Source organism: Solea senegalensis, linkage group LG15 (assembly GCF_019176455.1).
Source record: "Solea senegalensis isolate Sse05_10M linkage group LG15, IFAPA_SoseM_1, whole genome shotgun sequence".
NCBI classification, from domain to species: domain Eukaryota; kingdom Metazoa; phylum Chordata; class Actinopteri; order Pleuronectiformes; family Soleidae; genus Solea; species Solea senegalensis.
This window is the reverse complement of record NC_058035.1, coordinates 10,290,257-10,306,638: the sequence shown is the minus strand read 5'-3', so window position 1 is coordinate 10,306,638 and position 16,382 is coordinate 10,290,257. Positions and strand designations below refer to the sequence as shown.

General features: G+C 42.6%; 2 protein-coding genes and 1 non-coding gene across 5 annotated transcripts in view; all 3 read left to right on the top strand.

Annotated features, from left to right (window-relative positions):
* The window catches only part of arid4b (AT-rich interaction domain 4B), a 42,222-nt gene extending 31,200 nt beyond the window's left edge, over nt 1–11,022 (top strand). Inside the window, exons 17-24 of one of the 3 annotated variants that reach the window (XM_044046592.1) lie at nt 3,476–3,658; nt 4,632–4,716; nt 4,805–4,940; nt 5,138–6,373; nt 6,542–6,652; nt 6,780–7,016; nt 7,178–7,324; nt 8,544–11,022. In XM_044046592.1, the coding sequence (XP_043902527.1) occupies nt 3,476–3,658; nt 4,632–4,716; nt 4,805–4,940; nt 5,138–6,373; nt 6,542–6,652; nt 6,780–7,016; nt 7,178–7,324; nt 8,544–8,689 (2,281 nt within the window). In that variant the 3' untranslated portion in view covers nt 8,690–11,022. Of the gene's footprint in view, nt 1–3,475; nt 3,659–4,631; nt 4,717–4,804; nt 5,004–5,137; nt 6,374–6,541; nt 6,653–6,779; nt 7,017–7,177; nt 7,325–8,543 lie in introns of all 3 variants that reach the window. The other 2 variants (XM_044046591.1, XM_044046593.1) reach the window with 2 other exon arrangements.
* Nucleotides 11,023–11,808: 786 nt separating this feature from the next.
* tomm20a (translocase of outer mitochondrial membrane 20) lies at nt 11,809–14,442 on the top strand. Its single transcript, XM_044046393.1, has 5 exons — nt 11,809–12,031; nt 12,294–12,340; nt 12,432–12,513; nt 13,003–13,145; nt 13,900–14,442. The coding sequence occupies exons 1-5, from the start codon at nt 11,908–11,910 to the stop codon at nt 13,942–13,944; spliced, it is 441 nt and encodes a 146-aa protein (XP_043902328.1). The 5' UTR covers nt 11,809–11,907; the 3' UTR covers nt 13,945–14,442.
* On the top strand, nt 13,189–13,321 carry LOC122782342. The gene has a single exon (XR_006361916.1). It is a non-coding gene; the product is annotated as a small nucleolar RNA SNORA14 (small nucleolar RNA).
* Nucleotides 14,443–16,382: the final 1,940 nt, after the last annotated feature.

Below are 16,382 nucleotides of genomic sequence, written 5' to 3'. Positions count from 1 at the left end.
GACCTTAATGATACTAATACGCTGTATTCCCACAATCCACCTCTTCCTGCTAATCAGAGAGGAAACTCTGTCTCTCTGTCTCTCTCTCTGTCTCTCTGTAACTAAGCTCTTACCCTCTGCCCTCTCTGTGCTATTATTTTTGTGGTTTAGTCGGCATCAGCTGGTAAAAACATCTTAGAGCACAGAAGGTGTTACCTTTCACTTGGCATGTCATATGACATGCTGCCCTCTCTCTCACTCTGTCTGTCTCGCTCTTTCTCACTCTGTCTCTCTCTCTCTCTCTCTCTGTCCCTCTCTCTCAGTCTCTTCAGTACGCTTCCATGCAAAGTTAACTTCGCTGTTTATCTGGACGACTGTCCTTGTGTCAGAATATACGCACCAGTGGGGAGTAAGCATTAGTCCACCTCCGCTTCACAAGGTGGCAGTATGCCTCCATTTCAGCTGAATGACCCATTTTACTGCGGACCAAAAACAACTTTAGCTGGTGGCTCATTGTAAGCATGTCAAGAGTCAGATAGAAGTTTAGCTCACCATGCACTGGACACCCGGCCTCTTGTCCTGCGCTAGCAGCTGGCGGAGCAGAAATTCAGTCTCCTCGTTGGTCCACGAAATGTGCCAGCCGCCATTTCTTGCTGTTCTCTTCTTCTTCTATGCTCAAGCTTTCTGTTATTTCTGGATCAAAGCCAAGTGATGGAAACTGTCGGACCATCATTTATGCATATATATCAAAAGTCCAGCTTAATTTATAACAGTGGTCCTCAATTATTTTCTTTCATGCCCCCCCTAGTGGTCAGACATTTGTTCATGCCCCCGCTGAATTGAAATACTATTGATGAGAACCTGATAATATTAATTTATTTATCTGTATAAACAGCTGTAAACGCCCTGCCTCTCACGCCCCCCCAAAAAAATAATAATACTTCCACTGTTTGAGAAGTAATGACTTATACCAACAATAAACAACAAACCCCTCCGGTTGGGTTTGTTTGACTGCCAGCCATAATTCACTCGATGCACACATGGCTGTGCTCTTCCTAATGTCTCCTCTTTTCAAAAACTCTTATCTCTGTCTCTCTTCCTGTCCTTTCTCTCATTTGTTTTTGCTTTTTGATGTTCAGCTTTATTAAATGTTCTATGTGTGTGTGTGTGTGTGTGTGTGTGTGTTGTCACCAATGCATTTGCACACTAGATGCCAGATAGTGCTTTGGAGGCAGAAAAAGGATATTCCAGTGCTGATAAATGTTTGCTCTGGGTAGTTGAATTGTGTGACCTTGGTTAGATGCCTTTTCCTCTACCGCTTCCTGTCTAGAACATCTACACCAGCGCTCGAGACTTGTTCTGGTTGTTTAGGGCTGCTGGGACTAAGTGTGGAAAAAAGAAGTGTCAAGATACTTAGTTTACTGCAGTTTTGTGTCTAATTGAAGTTCTTACAAATCATCCAACCTTAGAGTGTCATTATCATTCTATCCCGCCTTGTGTAGCGTTTACCTCCCATGGCTGCAGGCACACTATGGTATGATCATGTCTTACTTTCTCACCATCTGGAGATTCTCTGATCCGTTTGCATTGTCGGGATCAGTGGTCCTCACAGGTGACGTGGCTGACTGACAGATGTGTCTGTTTCCAGATCTGCATAGCCGACAACCTGCAGGCTGATGTGATGTGATCTGAGCTTTCCTATTTGTGTCAAACCTCTTTGATAATTACACTCTGTCATCTGGATCACACCGCATTCCAACAGCAGGCACTGTATGCAGCCAATGAGAGCTAGTTCACTATGAACATAAATGAGAAAATCGTGTTTTAATTTATATTATTGATGTTGGAGAGAAACTGTTGATCCACAATAATTGTTAATTTACTGCCTGAGTGCTGTTTACCTTTGAACTTTTTTTGATGGAGCATACTCGGCTCTGTCTCTTAATGAAAAGACTTTCCAGCCTGTCTTTTCAGAGCACAATAGTGTAAACGGGTTAAACTTTAATTGCCTTGCTTTTGAGGAGTTCATACATCTTGATGAAAGTGATGTGTTACAATAATTTCTTCAAGACTGTAGCTAATGATTTTTTTTAAATAACTGATTCACCTAATGCTAATGTTTGATTAAGGGGCAGTTAAGTGAAAATTGCCCATGAAAAACACACTTCATCAGATGCCTGAGCACCAAACAAGCGAACACAACCAATCAAAAAAAAAATCATTGCATAAACTGTGTGTGTGCGTGCGTGCATGTATGTGTGTTCTTGTATTTTTTGCCTCTTGAGGACCTTCTTTGGTATAAACACAGACCTTGTCAGGCCCAGTCCTCATAGAGAGCAAAACCTGGTCCTAATGAAGTGGAACCTTGTGAGGATGTGGTCAAGTTTAGGGCTAAGATTTGAATGGGTCGTTAAGGTTATTGTTGACAGAAATGGGTTACGGTTACGGCTGAATCGAAGACAATGGAGTGTCCTAAAAAGAATAGCTGCGCAAACCTGTGTGTGACACAGAAGGAGAGTGAGAGGGGGAGAGAGAAAACCTATTTGTGTGCTTATTTGTGTTTCATTACCGTATTATGAATGAGCAGTGGAGATTGATTATGAAAACTGATTTTGCACAGTGTGTTGTCAACATCAGTTGTTTGAAATCTAGTGCGCCCCCCTCTGTTGGGTGGTCAGTGTCTTCACTCGTCCCAATTTGACTGCTGCACAGATAAAGCACATCCTCTTCATTGTCGCCTGTTGAAAATGTGAGCCGTCAGCGGAAAGCACATGCTCTGAGCAGTTGGATATGGGAGGGATTGTGTTGAGCACTGTGGTCGTGACTGTTCAGTTGTGGCAGCAGACCAAATTGGACCTCGCGACTGTGCTTCCTCACGGTGCTGTAGTCTTGCTTAGTTGCCACGCTGTCTGCCAAGTTGTGCTTTGCCGTGCTAACCTGCCCCTGTGGCCCCTGCGCCTAAATCACTCACTGGCACTCCTGCATCGCCCATACACCCTCCAGCTTCGACATGTCCTTACTGTTTCCCACTAGCTCCTCCTTGTGGCTGCTTTGTTTCCTACAGTTTGTGTGTGTGTATTTGTGTGAATGACAATCCAAAGTATGCTGTTTTGTGAATGTAGGGATAGGTAGCCCAACTGTAGTGTCATTTCCCATGCAAGATGATTGACTTTTGCCATGAAAGAATGTTTATTTGCTGAAACACTTCATGTACTATATTTCTGACTGGCCTACTGTAAATGATTCAGGTGTTTATCCTACAGTTTGCTGTAGGTTTAAACTGGATTAGGACAAAAGTGGAACATTTATGTTTCTTAATAGATGAAGGCTTAGTGTTGTAATGGGACATAGCAGGCAAAGGTGGAGCAGAAACATTGGAAAACAGGATTTCAAGCAGCAGGCAGTGAGTTGGGCAAGGGGTGGCTGTGGGTGGGGTGTCTGTGGTGTTCAACGGGGCAGCCTAGGGTCAGGAAGTGCTGAACTGTTTTTCTTGCAGGGATGACAGCAGTCAGGAGGGGGAGGAGGGGGAGGAGTTTGAGTGTTACCCCCCAGGGATGAAGGTGCAGGTGAGGTATGGGCGAGGCCGCAATCTGAAGACGTACGAGGCCACTGTGAAAGAGGCAGACGTGGAGGGGGGAGAGGTGCTCTACCTGGTGCACTACTGTGGCTGGAACGTCAGGTAAGACAGGACCTGGGGAAAAAAAAAAAATCACCTAATGTCTATATTCACTCCAAAGGAAGAAAAAGACATTTCCTAACCTTCAATTAAGTCGGGGGATGACCGCTACAATGGTATCCCTGCAGCAGTAACACATCCCCTCCTCACAATTCTACTTCATCTAATCCAGTCCCATGGTCAGTACTCTGACTATGGGGAAACACTGGGCCATCTAGTGGTGGAAACAGAATTGAGTTTTGGGTTGTTGTGGATCACTCCCCAGCTTCCCTCACTCAGTTTTGACTGAATCCCCTGTCTGTCTGTCCCCCAGCTGTCTGTCTCTTGACTAAATGTAGAGACAGGCTGAAATTTGACCAGTGTAACTCTGGACTTATCCAAGCAGAGGTTCTGATTGACCAAGTTTTAGATCCTATTATTGTCTTGTAATGTGAGCTACCCTTTTCTGAATTATCTGAAAGGCCAACCAAAGTGCTTCTACACTCACCTCTACCTCTCAACCCTCTCCCCCTCTCCCCTGTGGGTCAGGGTTACTGCAGTGTTAAGTAGAGTGTTAGGGTACCATGACACAGAGGTTAACTAGTGCAATCAGCATTTCATTGTCTCAATGTTGTTGTGTGGTCCTCTAGCACTCTATAAAACAGTGGAATGTTCTCTGCATTGTGTCTGTCGTGTGTGATATCGTGAAACTTTTCATTTTCCTTATACGACACAAGTAGCACCCTTGGTACTGTTGGAACTCTGTTGAATATGATTTGTGTGGTGGTCGGTGTTAATATTGTTTCTTTCTCCATCGTAAAGGTTTGTCTTTTCCCACAAAACACAATGGATTTCTTCCTGTGCTCTTCAGTGTCACAGCAACATGTTGGGGTCAGACAGTATAGATGTTTGTGTGGTGGGTACTGTGAGAGATTCAAGTCCCTCTCGAAGATCCTAATGATAAAGGTTCCTCTTGTCTTTGTACTTGTTTCTTTAGATACGATGAATGGATCAAAGCAGACAAGATTGTGCGGCCCGCCAATAAGAATGTACCAAAAATAAAGCACCGCAAAAAAATAAAGGTACGAGTTTGATAAGGTTGCCTCTTTTCAGCTTAAACCTGGTTTTGATGTCATAAGATGACTCACTGACTGTGTTTAATTCTCACAGAACAAAGCTGAACGGGAGCGAGACAGATTGGAGAGGCTCAATGACAGAGAGGTCCTCGGCCCTTCGCCCAACTCTAACCGCTCCCCACGGTCAAAATGTGGCCTGAGTCAGGATGTATTTTCCAAGATGGACGAGGGTGAGGACAAAGGGACTTCCGTCAAGTCTATAGAAATTACATCTATCCTCAATGGCTTGCAAGGTAGCGCCACTCATTAGCCTTTAGTTCGCATGCACACTTGCAGCAGTATAGGACTGTTTTTACTGACTGAGGTTTATTTGGGTGTGTTGGCATCCTTTTGCAAACTAACTGACATCCTCTCTTGTTTGCCTCAGCCTCAGAGATGTCCACAGACGAAAGTGAGTGTGAGGATGAGGAGGGAGAGCATAATGAAGAGGATCACCCAGGCAGCAGAGGCAGCCTCAAGAAGCCCCCATTTGAGTTGGCACAAACGTCGGACCATTGGGAGAACAGGGCTCCACCTGAAGGCCCCAAACCTCCATCAGTCTCAGGGAAACACCAGGATGTAGTCAGCACAGAGAGCACAGATTCTGGGAAACGCAGAAGTCAACCTGAGCCAGAGGGAGAGGCGAGCACAAGGAAGAGGAAATCTGAAGGTGCAGCAGAAAGGATTCCAAAAAGCCACTCCAAAGCTAAGATGAGGAACACCAGGAGTGCTGACTGGTTACCCGGAGGCTCTCCCAGAAAAATTGAGGAGAGAATGGGTGGTCCTGGGGGCGAGAGGGGGCCTTCGTCTAACAGCAGTTCAGATTCTGAGGGTGGAGCTCCAGCCGAGTCCCAGGCTGAGGAAACACATCGAGGCCGTCCGAAAACCAAAGTTTCCCCCTCTAAGAAATACAATGGGATGAAGGAGAAATGCAAAGGTAGCAGACAAGCTGGGTTCTGGGAGATTCCAGAAAAGAGGGCCAAAACATCTGGGAATGCAGAGGAAAGACCTGCTGTCCGGTCTAAAGGACAGAAGGACGTGTGGTCCAGCATCCAGGCACAATGGCCAAAGAAAACTCTTAAAGAGTTGTTCTCTGACTCGGACACAGAGGCGGCCAATTCTCCTCCCCCACCTGTGCCCTCCTGCTTGGAGGAGCCAAGTCTTGAACAGGATGGTGGAGCTGAGGATGAAGCCTCAGAGGAGCAGATGGAGAACGAGAAACTCCAGGAATTTCCAAGCAGCGGCAGTGACTCTGTACTCAACACACCACCAACGACACCAGAGTCCCCGTCAGGAGGAGGCAGTGCTGTGGAGGACTCTGGTCAAGCACAGCCTTCCTCTCCACCGCCTGCCACACTCCCTGTCTTGCCTTCAGAGACTGTTTGTGATACTCTTCCCCCAGGTCCTGTACAAGAGGAGGTGGCAGGTGGGCGCAGTGAGACGGACAGCAGCACTGTGGAAGTGGAAAGTTTGGGTGGGGAGCTGCAAGACCTCCCTCCGGATGAAGGGGCAGGTTCCCCCTCAAAGGTGTTCGAAGTCACTCTCTCTTGCAACAACAGCAGCAGCAGTTGCAGCCTAGAGCTGAGCAGCAGTTGCCAGCAGGAGAGCGAGCAGAAGTCCAAAGGTACACACATAATGGCAGCACCACTGCATTTTTCAATGATATTTAATTCTTTTTCTACAGGATTTATTACTAAAGGAATACATGCTGACAGTTCATTTCACAGTCCATTTCACAGTCCATCTGTTATTTGATCATTTTCTTTCATTTTTCATTTCTTTCTTGTTGCAGCGTCTGTGAGTCAGAAGCGACAGAAAGAAACACAGACGGGTGGAGCCTCAAAGAAACTCAAGCCAAGCCGCAAGAGCCTAGGTGTGCCTCCCAAAAAGAACAGGAAAACAGGTAAGTAGACCTATAGATTGCTACACCTTGCTGGCCCTTCAGTTACCACGGCTTGGAGTATTTTTTATAAGCTGTACAATTTCTCTTTTAAGTGTACTTAGATTTTTTTTTGTCTTCTCTCCTTCAGCCAACAGCAGTGACAGTGAGGACCAGTCTGTTGCTGAGGGCACTGCCAAATCAACTGCCTCTAAGATCAATACATCAGACGTGAAGGCTGCCACCTCACCCAAGTGTCACGGACGATCTCCACCCTCGAGCCATAAGTACCACAAGCAGGGTGAAACTGACCACAGCCACCACAGCCACCACCGAGACCACCACCATGGAAGATCGCCACGTGTTTACAAGTGGAGCTTCCAGATGTGTAAGTGTCCCAAAATCCAAGACAGGCAGGCTTTTTTTTTTCCATCAGGTCACCTATGATTAATAAAAATTAGGATCATTTGTCAGTTTGTGTGTGTGTGTGTGTGTGTGTGTACTCCTCTCTGTGTCCTATTTAAAAATCATTACTCTCATTTTACACAGCTGACCTGGAGAAGATGAGCAGTCTGGAGAGGATTTCTTTTCTTCAAGAGAAACTACAGGACATCAGGAACCACTACCTCTCCCTCAAGTCTGAGGTGGCCTCTATTGACAGGCGACGAAAACGCATGAAGAAGAAAGAACGGGAAAGTGAGTCATTTCTTTGTTAAGGTTGATGATTACTGGGATTGGGTTGCACCTTTTGAATCCAGATTCTGTGCCAAGTCCTTCCTGAGTTGAAAATAATTGAGAGCTCATTCCGAACCAGGGATTTTCAGTTTGTCATCATGCAGTTAAGCAAATATGTGATTTTGCTTGTCCTGGTTGAAGCTATTTTTGTATTCAGTCTGATGTGATTGACATGACATTTTGTAATATGCAGTAACTTGTGTTGTTTTTTTTTGGGTTCATTTAAAAATGTCTTTAGTGTTTCTTTTGTCTTCTTTTGGGGACAAATATGTTTCATGGTCCATCCATGTGTCTGTTTTCTACTGCTCTATCTTCTACATGAGGGTCATGGGGGGCTGGAGCCAATCCCAGCTGACATAGGGCAAAAGGCGGGGTAAACCCTGAACAGGTTGTCAGTCCATTGCAGTATCAACATATAGAGACGAACAACGATTTACTCTCACATTTACACCCACAGTCAATTTAGAATGTCCCATTAACCTAATCCCCAATCTGTATGTTTTTGGATTGTGGGAAGAAACTAGAGTATTTGGAGATAATCCAAGAGCACACAGGGAGAACATGCAAACTCCACACAGAAAGACCCTCGCTCAAACCTGTGACCTTCTTGCTGTGAGGCAACAATGATGCCTTTTTATATTTATATGCCTTGCTGTTGAAATGTGCTTCACAAATACGTTTGTCTTGCCCACAAACCCCCTGACTCCAGTCCATCATAACTCTCATCAGTTGTTGGCTTAATTTTGTAACAATTTGGGGAACTGGCTCTATGACGGGGATGCTAAATTTGTTTTTAGCAATTCCTGTTTGCAGTTTGTGCATTGGATTAGTGGATTGCTTTGAAAAAATAATTGGGCAGGTTGCAAAATTAAATTGAGCAGCTAGTTTTAAAAAATTTTGACAGTAAACCTAAGATATGGTCATGTGTTTATGTGCGTCAAGTCTGGGTGCTCAGAACTATAATTCAGAGAGGGAGTCCATGATACATGGTACGAAGTAAACAACCACAAATCAGTTTATAAGAATCAATTTGAGTGATGTATCTCGTCTATAAATGCCCACTTAGGAATCACTTGCAATATGGCAGGACTGATGTTAAACTTAACAGAGAATCTCCAGTATGATGTCTCCATCTACATGTCTCTTAACTGACCATAAACAAACGCGGTCTCTGTTTCAGGCACGGTGGCTGCTTCCTCTTCATCCTCCTCCTCCTCCCCATCCTCCAGCTCACTGACTGCAGCGGTCATGCTGACACTAGCTGACCCTCCGGTCTCATCCTCCTCATCCTCTCAGAACTCTGGGGTATCGCTGGAGTGCAGGTGACAGGACGTACCAGCAGAAAGCCACAGCACCATGCACTTAACCAGCACCTGGGGGTCACAGCCCCGATTCCCTTCCAACAGGACGGATAACTAAACCTACATACTGTAACTACTGGGGCACAAAATCCAGACCAGAGACAAAAAAAAAAAACAAGAAACAAGCACTATTTTCTATTGACAACTGTTTCCTTGGCAAGCTAATGGCACTTAAGTGCACTTTTATGAAGATTGTGTAGGGGGATAAAAAATGTATCCAAAAAAAACAACAACAACAACAATTTGTCTTTTGGGCGCTACTTAATTGAACATTTATAAGAATTGTTTTTGCAAGCAATAATTTTTTTTTCTCCATTTGATAACATTGTATTGGTAAGGGATGATTTCTAGTGAAGATCCCTCTGTGCTGTGTCCTCAAAGCTCAGCATGGCACAGTGCCGCGCTGGCCCTGCTGTTTACTATGGGGAATTCAGAGGAACACTGCCACATTGGCATTAAGGGCGTATGAAATGTGACTCTGCGTTTCCCTGTTCACACGCATCAAAAGGCCTTCACGTGGTTAAACCTTGAGCAGTTGACGATGCTCTTCTCAAGTACAAACGTGTGGTCCTGTACATGTATACACATACATGTCACACAGCTGGCCTACAGATAGAGTTTCATACCATCGGTGTTCCACTGGCCACCTCCGTCAATTAATATGGAATGATACTTTAGTGCCTTTTTTGTTCTTATCTGTGGGGCACTTTGAGAAAGGACAGCACTTTTTCTCCTTGATCTTCTCAAATCAGAGGGTCAGCTGAAATAATCCTGTGTGAAAGACTGAAGATTTCCATGTGAGTGAGCAGGTAGCGAATGGCTAAGTCTAATAATGATGGGTTTTTATCACTATATGGTAATTAATTTTTAAAAGAATCTGAACTCTGATCGAACTCTGTAATCTACTAATTTGGCCGAGGTACAACTATCAAGATTGGCAGTATAAAATTAGCGATGATGGAGTTGGTGAATGCAGTGGTCACATTACTTCAATTAATCGGAGCCCGCTGCAGGAAGTATTTACAGCATGAACTTGGTGCTGCAGAACACATGAATGATGCGGCGTTTCACATTTCTTTCACATCACATGAAGTTATTTAGTTCGATTTTTGCTTCATTTAAAAAAAAAGGCAAGGCATCTCAATTCTAATTTCACTCATGATCATTGATGTCACACTAGCTCCCTCTCATACTTGTCCCTACCAACAAGTTTGGTTCTGTTTCCTGTACTATGACCAGATTAAAGGTAAAGATATTGTAAATGTGCATTAATATCATAAAGTGACATGTGTATATGTATCTGAAGACATCTCCAGTGTTTCCTTTGTATAGACCCCCTATTGTATGATAACCTGAAGTTGCGTTTTGTTTGGCACTTGTATGTAATTGTATGCTTTTGTTATACATTTGTATATCGAGAAGTGTTTTGAGTCAAGCTATTTAATATCTTGCACTGTTAATAACATGTATTTTTCTGTACAGACAGTTTTACGGTTTTAACTGTAGTTTGAGTGTAAATACGGAGGGTTACAGCATGTTTGTTATCCTTTGTCCTCTTTCTTTTCTCTCGTACAAATAGATTTATTTGAGCTTATTGTCTGTACTGCCTCTTTCATCAGTTTCTGTCTCCTTTTTGCTGTCTTCCTTCTTTTTTTGTTTCATGTTTTGCTTTAGTTTGTATTCTTTTGTGTCTTTCTTTTTTTTTTTAATAGCTCTTGCTTGTGAGAGGAGAATGGTGGTTGCGGATGTGGCAGAACTATTTTCCGATCTGTGCGTTGCCTGAAGCTACAGCTGTATGCACCTGTATATGGAGAAAGGTCAGGATCATAGATAAAGAGAAAGAAATGGAGCTTATTGAAAAATGCTCAATAGTATTTATTAGGCTCATCTGATGATGGTCATTGTGTAATTTATTGTAAAAAATATAAGCAAAGCAGAAGCCTCTGTTTGAAATAAATGCCATAGTTTGTGAAGTACTTTGTGTGTCTGCTGCCATCAGTGGGGGAGAGAGTGGTGTTTAGATATATCTTGAGGTATTTGTACCTTATTTGAATATTATTAGTATGTTATACCACTGGATTTTTGTTGCATAGGACAAAATATAATTTGACTTCACTGAAATGATTTGGCAAATGTAATAAAGTAGTTATTTGGCAGATACTACATACAGTATAAAATGTCTGTCAAGCTTATACAATATTTTGAATTGTATAAAGATGAGTGACCCAACATTATCTCTACCTGGACCTTATAGAACATTGAGATGCTGCTAACACATTAAAACATTCTGCATCCACAGGTTCTTTGACTTCATTGTTACAAGTATGTCCACAATCCTCCTGTCACAGAACCACTAAATTAACCCTAACCTGGGGTTTTACAGCTGCCTACTTAGCCTGGATCTCTCCCAATCTGTGGCTACTTTCCAATTGCTGACATTTTGGCTCAAAGAAAACAGCTTTAGAATCAGTTTTCCATTCTAACTATTTGTTTACATTAGACTTTCAGTTCATGCTGAGCCCTAGTGGGAGTTTGTAAGTAGGCAGTTTGTTTTTAATTATGTAGAAACAGTATGGCACTTAGGTCAAGACACTGTTAAAGAGTGCAACTGTATAGAAAACATAAAAACAAGTTACGAAATAAATGTAAAGTATTGTAAAGGACAAACGGCTATAAAAATCAATATTAATAAAGTAAAATTCAAAAACAATGTGGAGTAAGTCTGTGGCATTTTTCACTTACGTATAAGGGTACAGATTGTGGAGTGCAATGAATTTAGGGTTCACATTTATTATAAACTTCCATTTTGACATTTTTTTAAAAGAGGAAATGTTCAAGATGAGAAACATTGTCCCTCAATAACCCTAATCTTATGAAAATGAAAAGTTTCATGGACTTACTCTGACATGGTAAGTCATTCCTTTATGTATTTGTTTGTATTTGAGTTTTAATTATCTCACAATATTTTTTTTATCTTCCCAGTTTCTTTCACTTCGTTTTGACAGCAATGCCAGTTGTATTTGAAAGTCGTTGGAATTTTTCAAATGTTGCGTTTCCGACGTTGTCGCTACGTCTTACGTTGAGACGTTACGTACTTCCGCATCTGTTGAGTGCTACCCTTGTGGCTAGCTAACGTGCTCCGCTCCGTTTCGTGTTTGCGTTGCCCATGAAAAGTTTTCAGACATGGTGAGCAGCAAGACGGGTACGATTGTGGCCGGGCTGTGTGGGGCCCTTTTTGTTGCATACTGTTTTTATTTTGACAGACAGCGGCGGAGTGACCCTCGCTTCAAAGAAAAGCTGCGTGAACGTAAGTGTGAAGCCGGAGGAAGGAAGGGCGGGCAAGCGTTAGCTTAGCGGTATTAGCAAAGCATGGGGAGCCAAACACTAAACAAGAACGTCGGCTACTGTTTTGTAGAAATTGTCTTAATTTTACGTTATAATATTTGCGGTTACGCACTGTACCACATAGCTGTGGTAAATGTACTGGCTGAAACCTGCGTTAGCTAACAGCTTGACTTGTGACCATGTGCTGAACGTCATAGTCTGAATTCACTTTATTGTCCACACAGGTAGACGAAAGCAAAATGTTTCTAGCGCTAAGTCTGGACTTTCTAAGGTATATCAGATGTCAAACCATTTCAGTGTTCTACAGATTCACACTGAGGCCCGAAACGTGAATTTCTGACCCCGTTTGTTTGACTTTGAAGCTGCCTGACTTGAAGGACGCAGAGGCTGTTCAGAAGTTCTTTCTGGAGGAAATTCAGCTTGGAGAGGAACTCCTGTCACAAGGTGAGACACGTGACACCAACCTGCAGAACATTACCCCCAAAACAGAATATATTATGATTTTCAATCGTTATAATACAATTGCGTATTTACTAGGGATCAGTTTAAATGTATGTTGTCTGATTAGAAAGTAGGTATTGTCTCAATGCCACTTTTTCATGTGTAATACAGTCTTGAGTGTCTAATGTCTGATACATCTGTTTTACATTGAATTACTAAGGTACTAACAGCTTTGTTGTGCTTATGAATTTACACAGCCATAACCATTTGAGAACATATTACTCTTACTGTGTAACAGATATTATGCTCTGATTGGTTCACAAAATGACTGAGTTTCTATCCTTTGTACTATGATACATTTTGTGGAGCATTTTGTAAATGTCGGCATTTTGGACAATTGTCTGATAGATCCACTGACCCCCCTTTGAGAACCTCCCTTGCTACATGATTTTCAGCCTTCATGTCCCATTCAAAGATCTATTTCTAACCCAGGTGACTTTGAGAAAGGTGTGGACCACTTGACCAATGCGATTGCTGTATGCGGTCAGCCTCAGCAGCTGCTTCAGGTACTCCAGCAGACGCTGCCACCTCCAGTCTTCCAAATGCTGCTCACCAAACTGCCCAGCATCAGCCAGGTGGGGATACATTGTGCTTCTCCCTCTTTTACAATCTGTCACAGAGCATCCTTTGTAAACCCCCCAGTTGCCATTTGTGGCCTCTGGGACAAGAAGGGATGCCAGATTAATCTTAGAATTATCCAAAGCTGAGAGCTGCGCCAGTAACTTTTGGCTATTTCACCTCTAAGACATAAACACGGACCCCGTATTAACATCTGTCCACAGTGATTGGATCACAAGTACAGGTCTGAATACTGGTTGATGGCTGCATTTGTGAAAGCCGTCCGTGACTGCCTCTTCAGCAGGTGCACTCTGACGGGCTACAATAACTGTGTTTTGCAATATTAACACGGACAAACACATGAGTTGTTTTTCTAATCATTAAAATTACATGTAACAGCAGTGTTTGTAATGCTTTGTTTGCAAGTCTTTGTACTGGTCACTGATGCACACAGACACACTGACGGTGAACACATCTGTACAGTCGGTTTGTTCTCATGAACAGAAATGACATCTGTGTGTGGTTGCATACAGCAGCACACAGATGTGAGATCAAATCACAAGTTGTCACAGGAGAAACAGGATGCATGCTGTTAGTAGTCCTCTATTTGTGATCGTATCTCCCAGGACAGATGTTGATACCAGATTTGAGCAGAACTTTTTCAAATAATTGGTTGTTTATTTCCTGTCATTTGAGAAGATTGGTATGTTATTGTTTAATTGTTTTATCCTCTATGCACAATCTCTCAAATGTGTTTTGTTTGTTTTTCAGCGAATTATCAGCGCACAATCCTTACCAGAAGACGACGTCGAATGAATGTGTGAGAACGTGCTATTACTATTCCTCAGTGAAATCACTCTTTCAGATACTGACATTTGTGCACTGTTTGGACATCATATGACATCAATCCTCCACTATCACAGCAATACAGGTTGAGACAGCTCTGTTAAGTTTACATCTCTTGGACATATAAAACGCATTCCCGTTTTCTTACCTTGTTCCCACCATGTTTCATGTTTTATAGTGTTCTTTTCTGTTTATTTCACTTTTTTGACGAGGGGGAGGTTTGCTGATATGTTGGGTACAAAGTAAGAAAATAAAAATCAGAGGTGTGTATATGATTGCTGCACATTTGACATATTAAATGTGTATTTTGAGTGTCCACTTTAAACACTTGTTTGTGTAATATTGTTAGTAAGTTTTCTGGAATTGTCCCTCTATTGTCAGTTAAATGTTATTTTTATATTTTCCCATCTTTCATATCTGGTCATATTTTTGTGTTGAAACATACTACAATAAAATATGAAAATATAACTGAGCCCCTGGGTTTCCACTTTTCTACCAGTAGATGGCAGTAGCACTACACTGAAGAACTTGAAGCCTTTTCCAATTTTCTTATAATAGTGCGGGCATACTTTTGCTGAATTAAGTTGTATGTTCATATTTTAAGGATGGATATTTTTCACATTTGCCACAGACAAAAGGTGTGTACCAGAAAGATGGAGGAAAATGAGACTTGATTACTTATAACACAAACGATGCATAATATAATGGGATATGCTTAAAAAAACTTGTTTGTGAATACCAGACAATGGCTAATTGAACGCCAACGCTGGAAGTTAAAAGCTGAATTGTCTAGTGTGGGATTTCTGTTTTCAACCAGCTTGTTGGACCATATGAGCTTGTCTGTTTGTTGTGAATGGCTTTATTGTGTTTGCAGGAGAAGGAAAGTGGAGCAGCTCTTACGGAAAGGGAGTAGGTCTGGTTGAAAGTGTGTCTCTTGGAAGACAAATAGAGCCGTAATTATTTTTATCCCCGGCTGCAGCTGTTTTTCTAAAGGCTCTCGCCAGAGCAGCCCGGGCCTCGACGTTGCCAGGAAAAGAGAGCGGGGGAAAATAGTTTTTCTGCATTAGGAATGAAAAATGAAAATTGAACGGCAGCCCAAAAATGTCGAGTGAAGACTAAATGGTAGACAGTGTTCCATTTTCCATTAACTCATGCACTCACTCTGCAGTCCTTTTCTACAGCACCCCCGCTTTATTGCCAGTTGGTGGAAAAGGAGAAGCTGTCAAGAGTTCTGCAGAGTTCCCAGGCCACTGAGTGTGTGTGTGTGTGTGTGTGAGAGAGAGCGAGGGTGAGTGCGTGTAGAAGAAGTGCCTCATTGTTAATCTGTCCTTTGGGGAGGCAGAGGAGAAAAATAACAGACTGTCTTGGAGGTCAGACTGAAGTTGTGGTTTGCTGCTAGCACTGGGGTTAGGAACAGGTTCAGACCCCTCTGCTCAGCAAACCACCGGTCTGCTTCTGTAAATAAACACTCCACTGCTCAGGCAAACTGCAGACTGTAAAGAGACGGGTGGATGAAGGATCGCAGATCAGTGCTGCCTGCTCTGAAAGCCAGCGATCATAAAATAAACCAGGTGAAGCAGACTTTTGACATTAGGCTGTGACCTGTTTGGTTTCAGCATGACACAGCAATTCTTTTGTTTTAATCCAGGACAAAGCTTGTGTCCTTGTCCTCACTACAGTATTGATCTCGTCAGTTAAATATTTGTGTAATGTCTTTGGACTGAACATCAGTTTTTGTTTTTTTATTGCGTTCCTGCTCTTGTTGAGTCTTTATGAATGGATTATGAGTCAGCTCTTCATATCTGATCAAACAAGAAAGGGGGAGGATATATAGAAAACCCCTTCTCTTGTGCAGTAGGGGGCACTGTTGCTCAAGGAAATCTTTGGAAGACTTCCATGGTTTTCCATGGAAGCAGGACTGAATGGAGAGGGCACAACAGCTCCAGTTGACAGCAATAACAATGGCTGTGCCTGCAGCACAGAGACCATGTGCATGGGAGTGTTGTTTTTTTTTTACATAAAACAAAAAATATAATGTTTTTTTACTACTCTGTTTCTGATGACAGACTCACCGTGTTGTTCCATTACATGTAAATAACACAGCAGTTATTAACATGCAACATCAAAATCAGTGGGTAAAGGTGTTGGGAGGCTTTCAGCAGCAAGGACCACAACAGTGGTGTGTGATTTGCATGGATTCAAATCATGTGTAAAATGCTGGATTCAGAAACATTATTATTGTTATTGTTATTATTATTACCATCAGTGGAGGTTCACCTCTCATTATTGGAAACCCTGTGAACAGATGATGCACAGTATAAATTATGTTTGCGTGACACTTGATCAGATTTTTCTTTTGCTGTGTTCTTCCATTTTTGTTTTTCAGCTTGATTGCTGCTCTCCACATC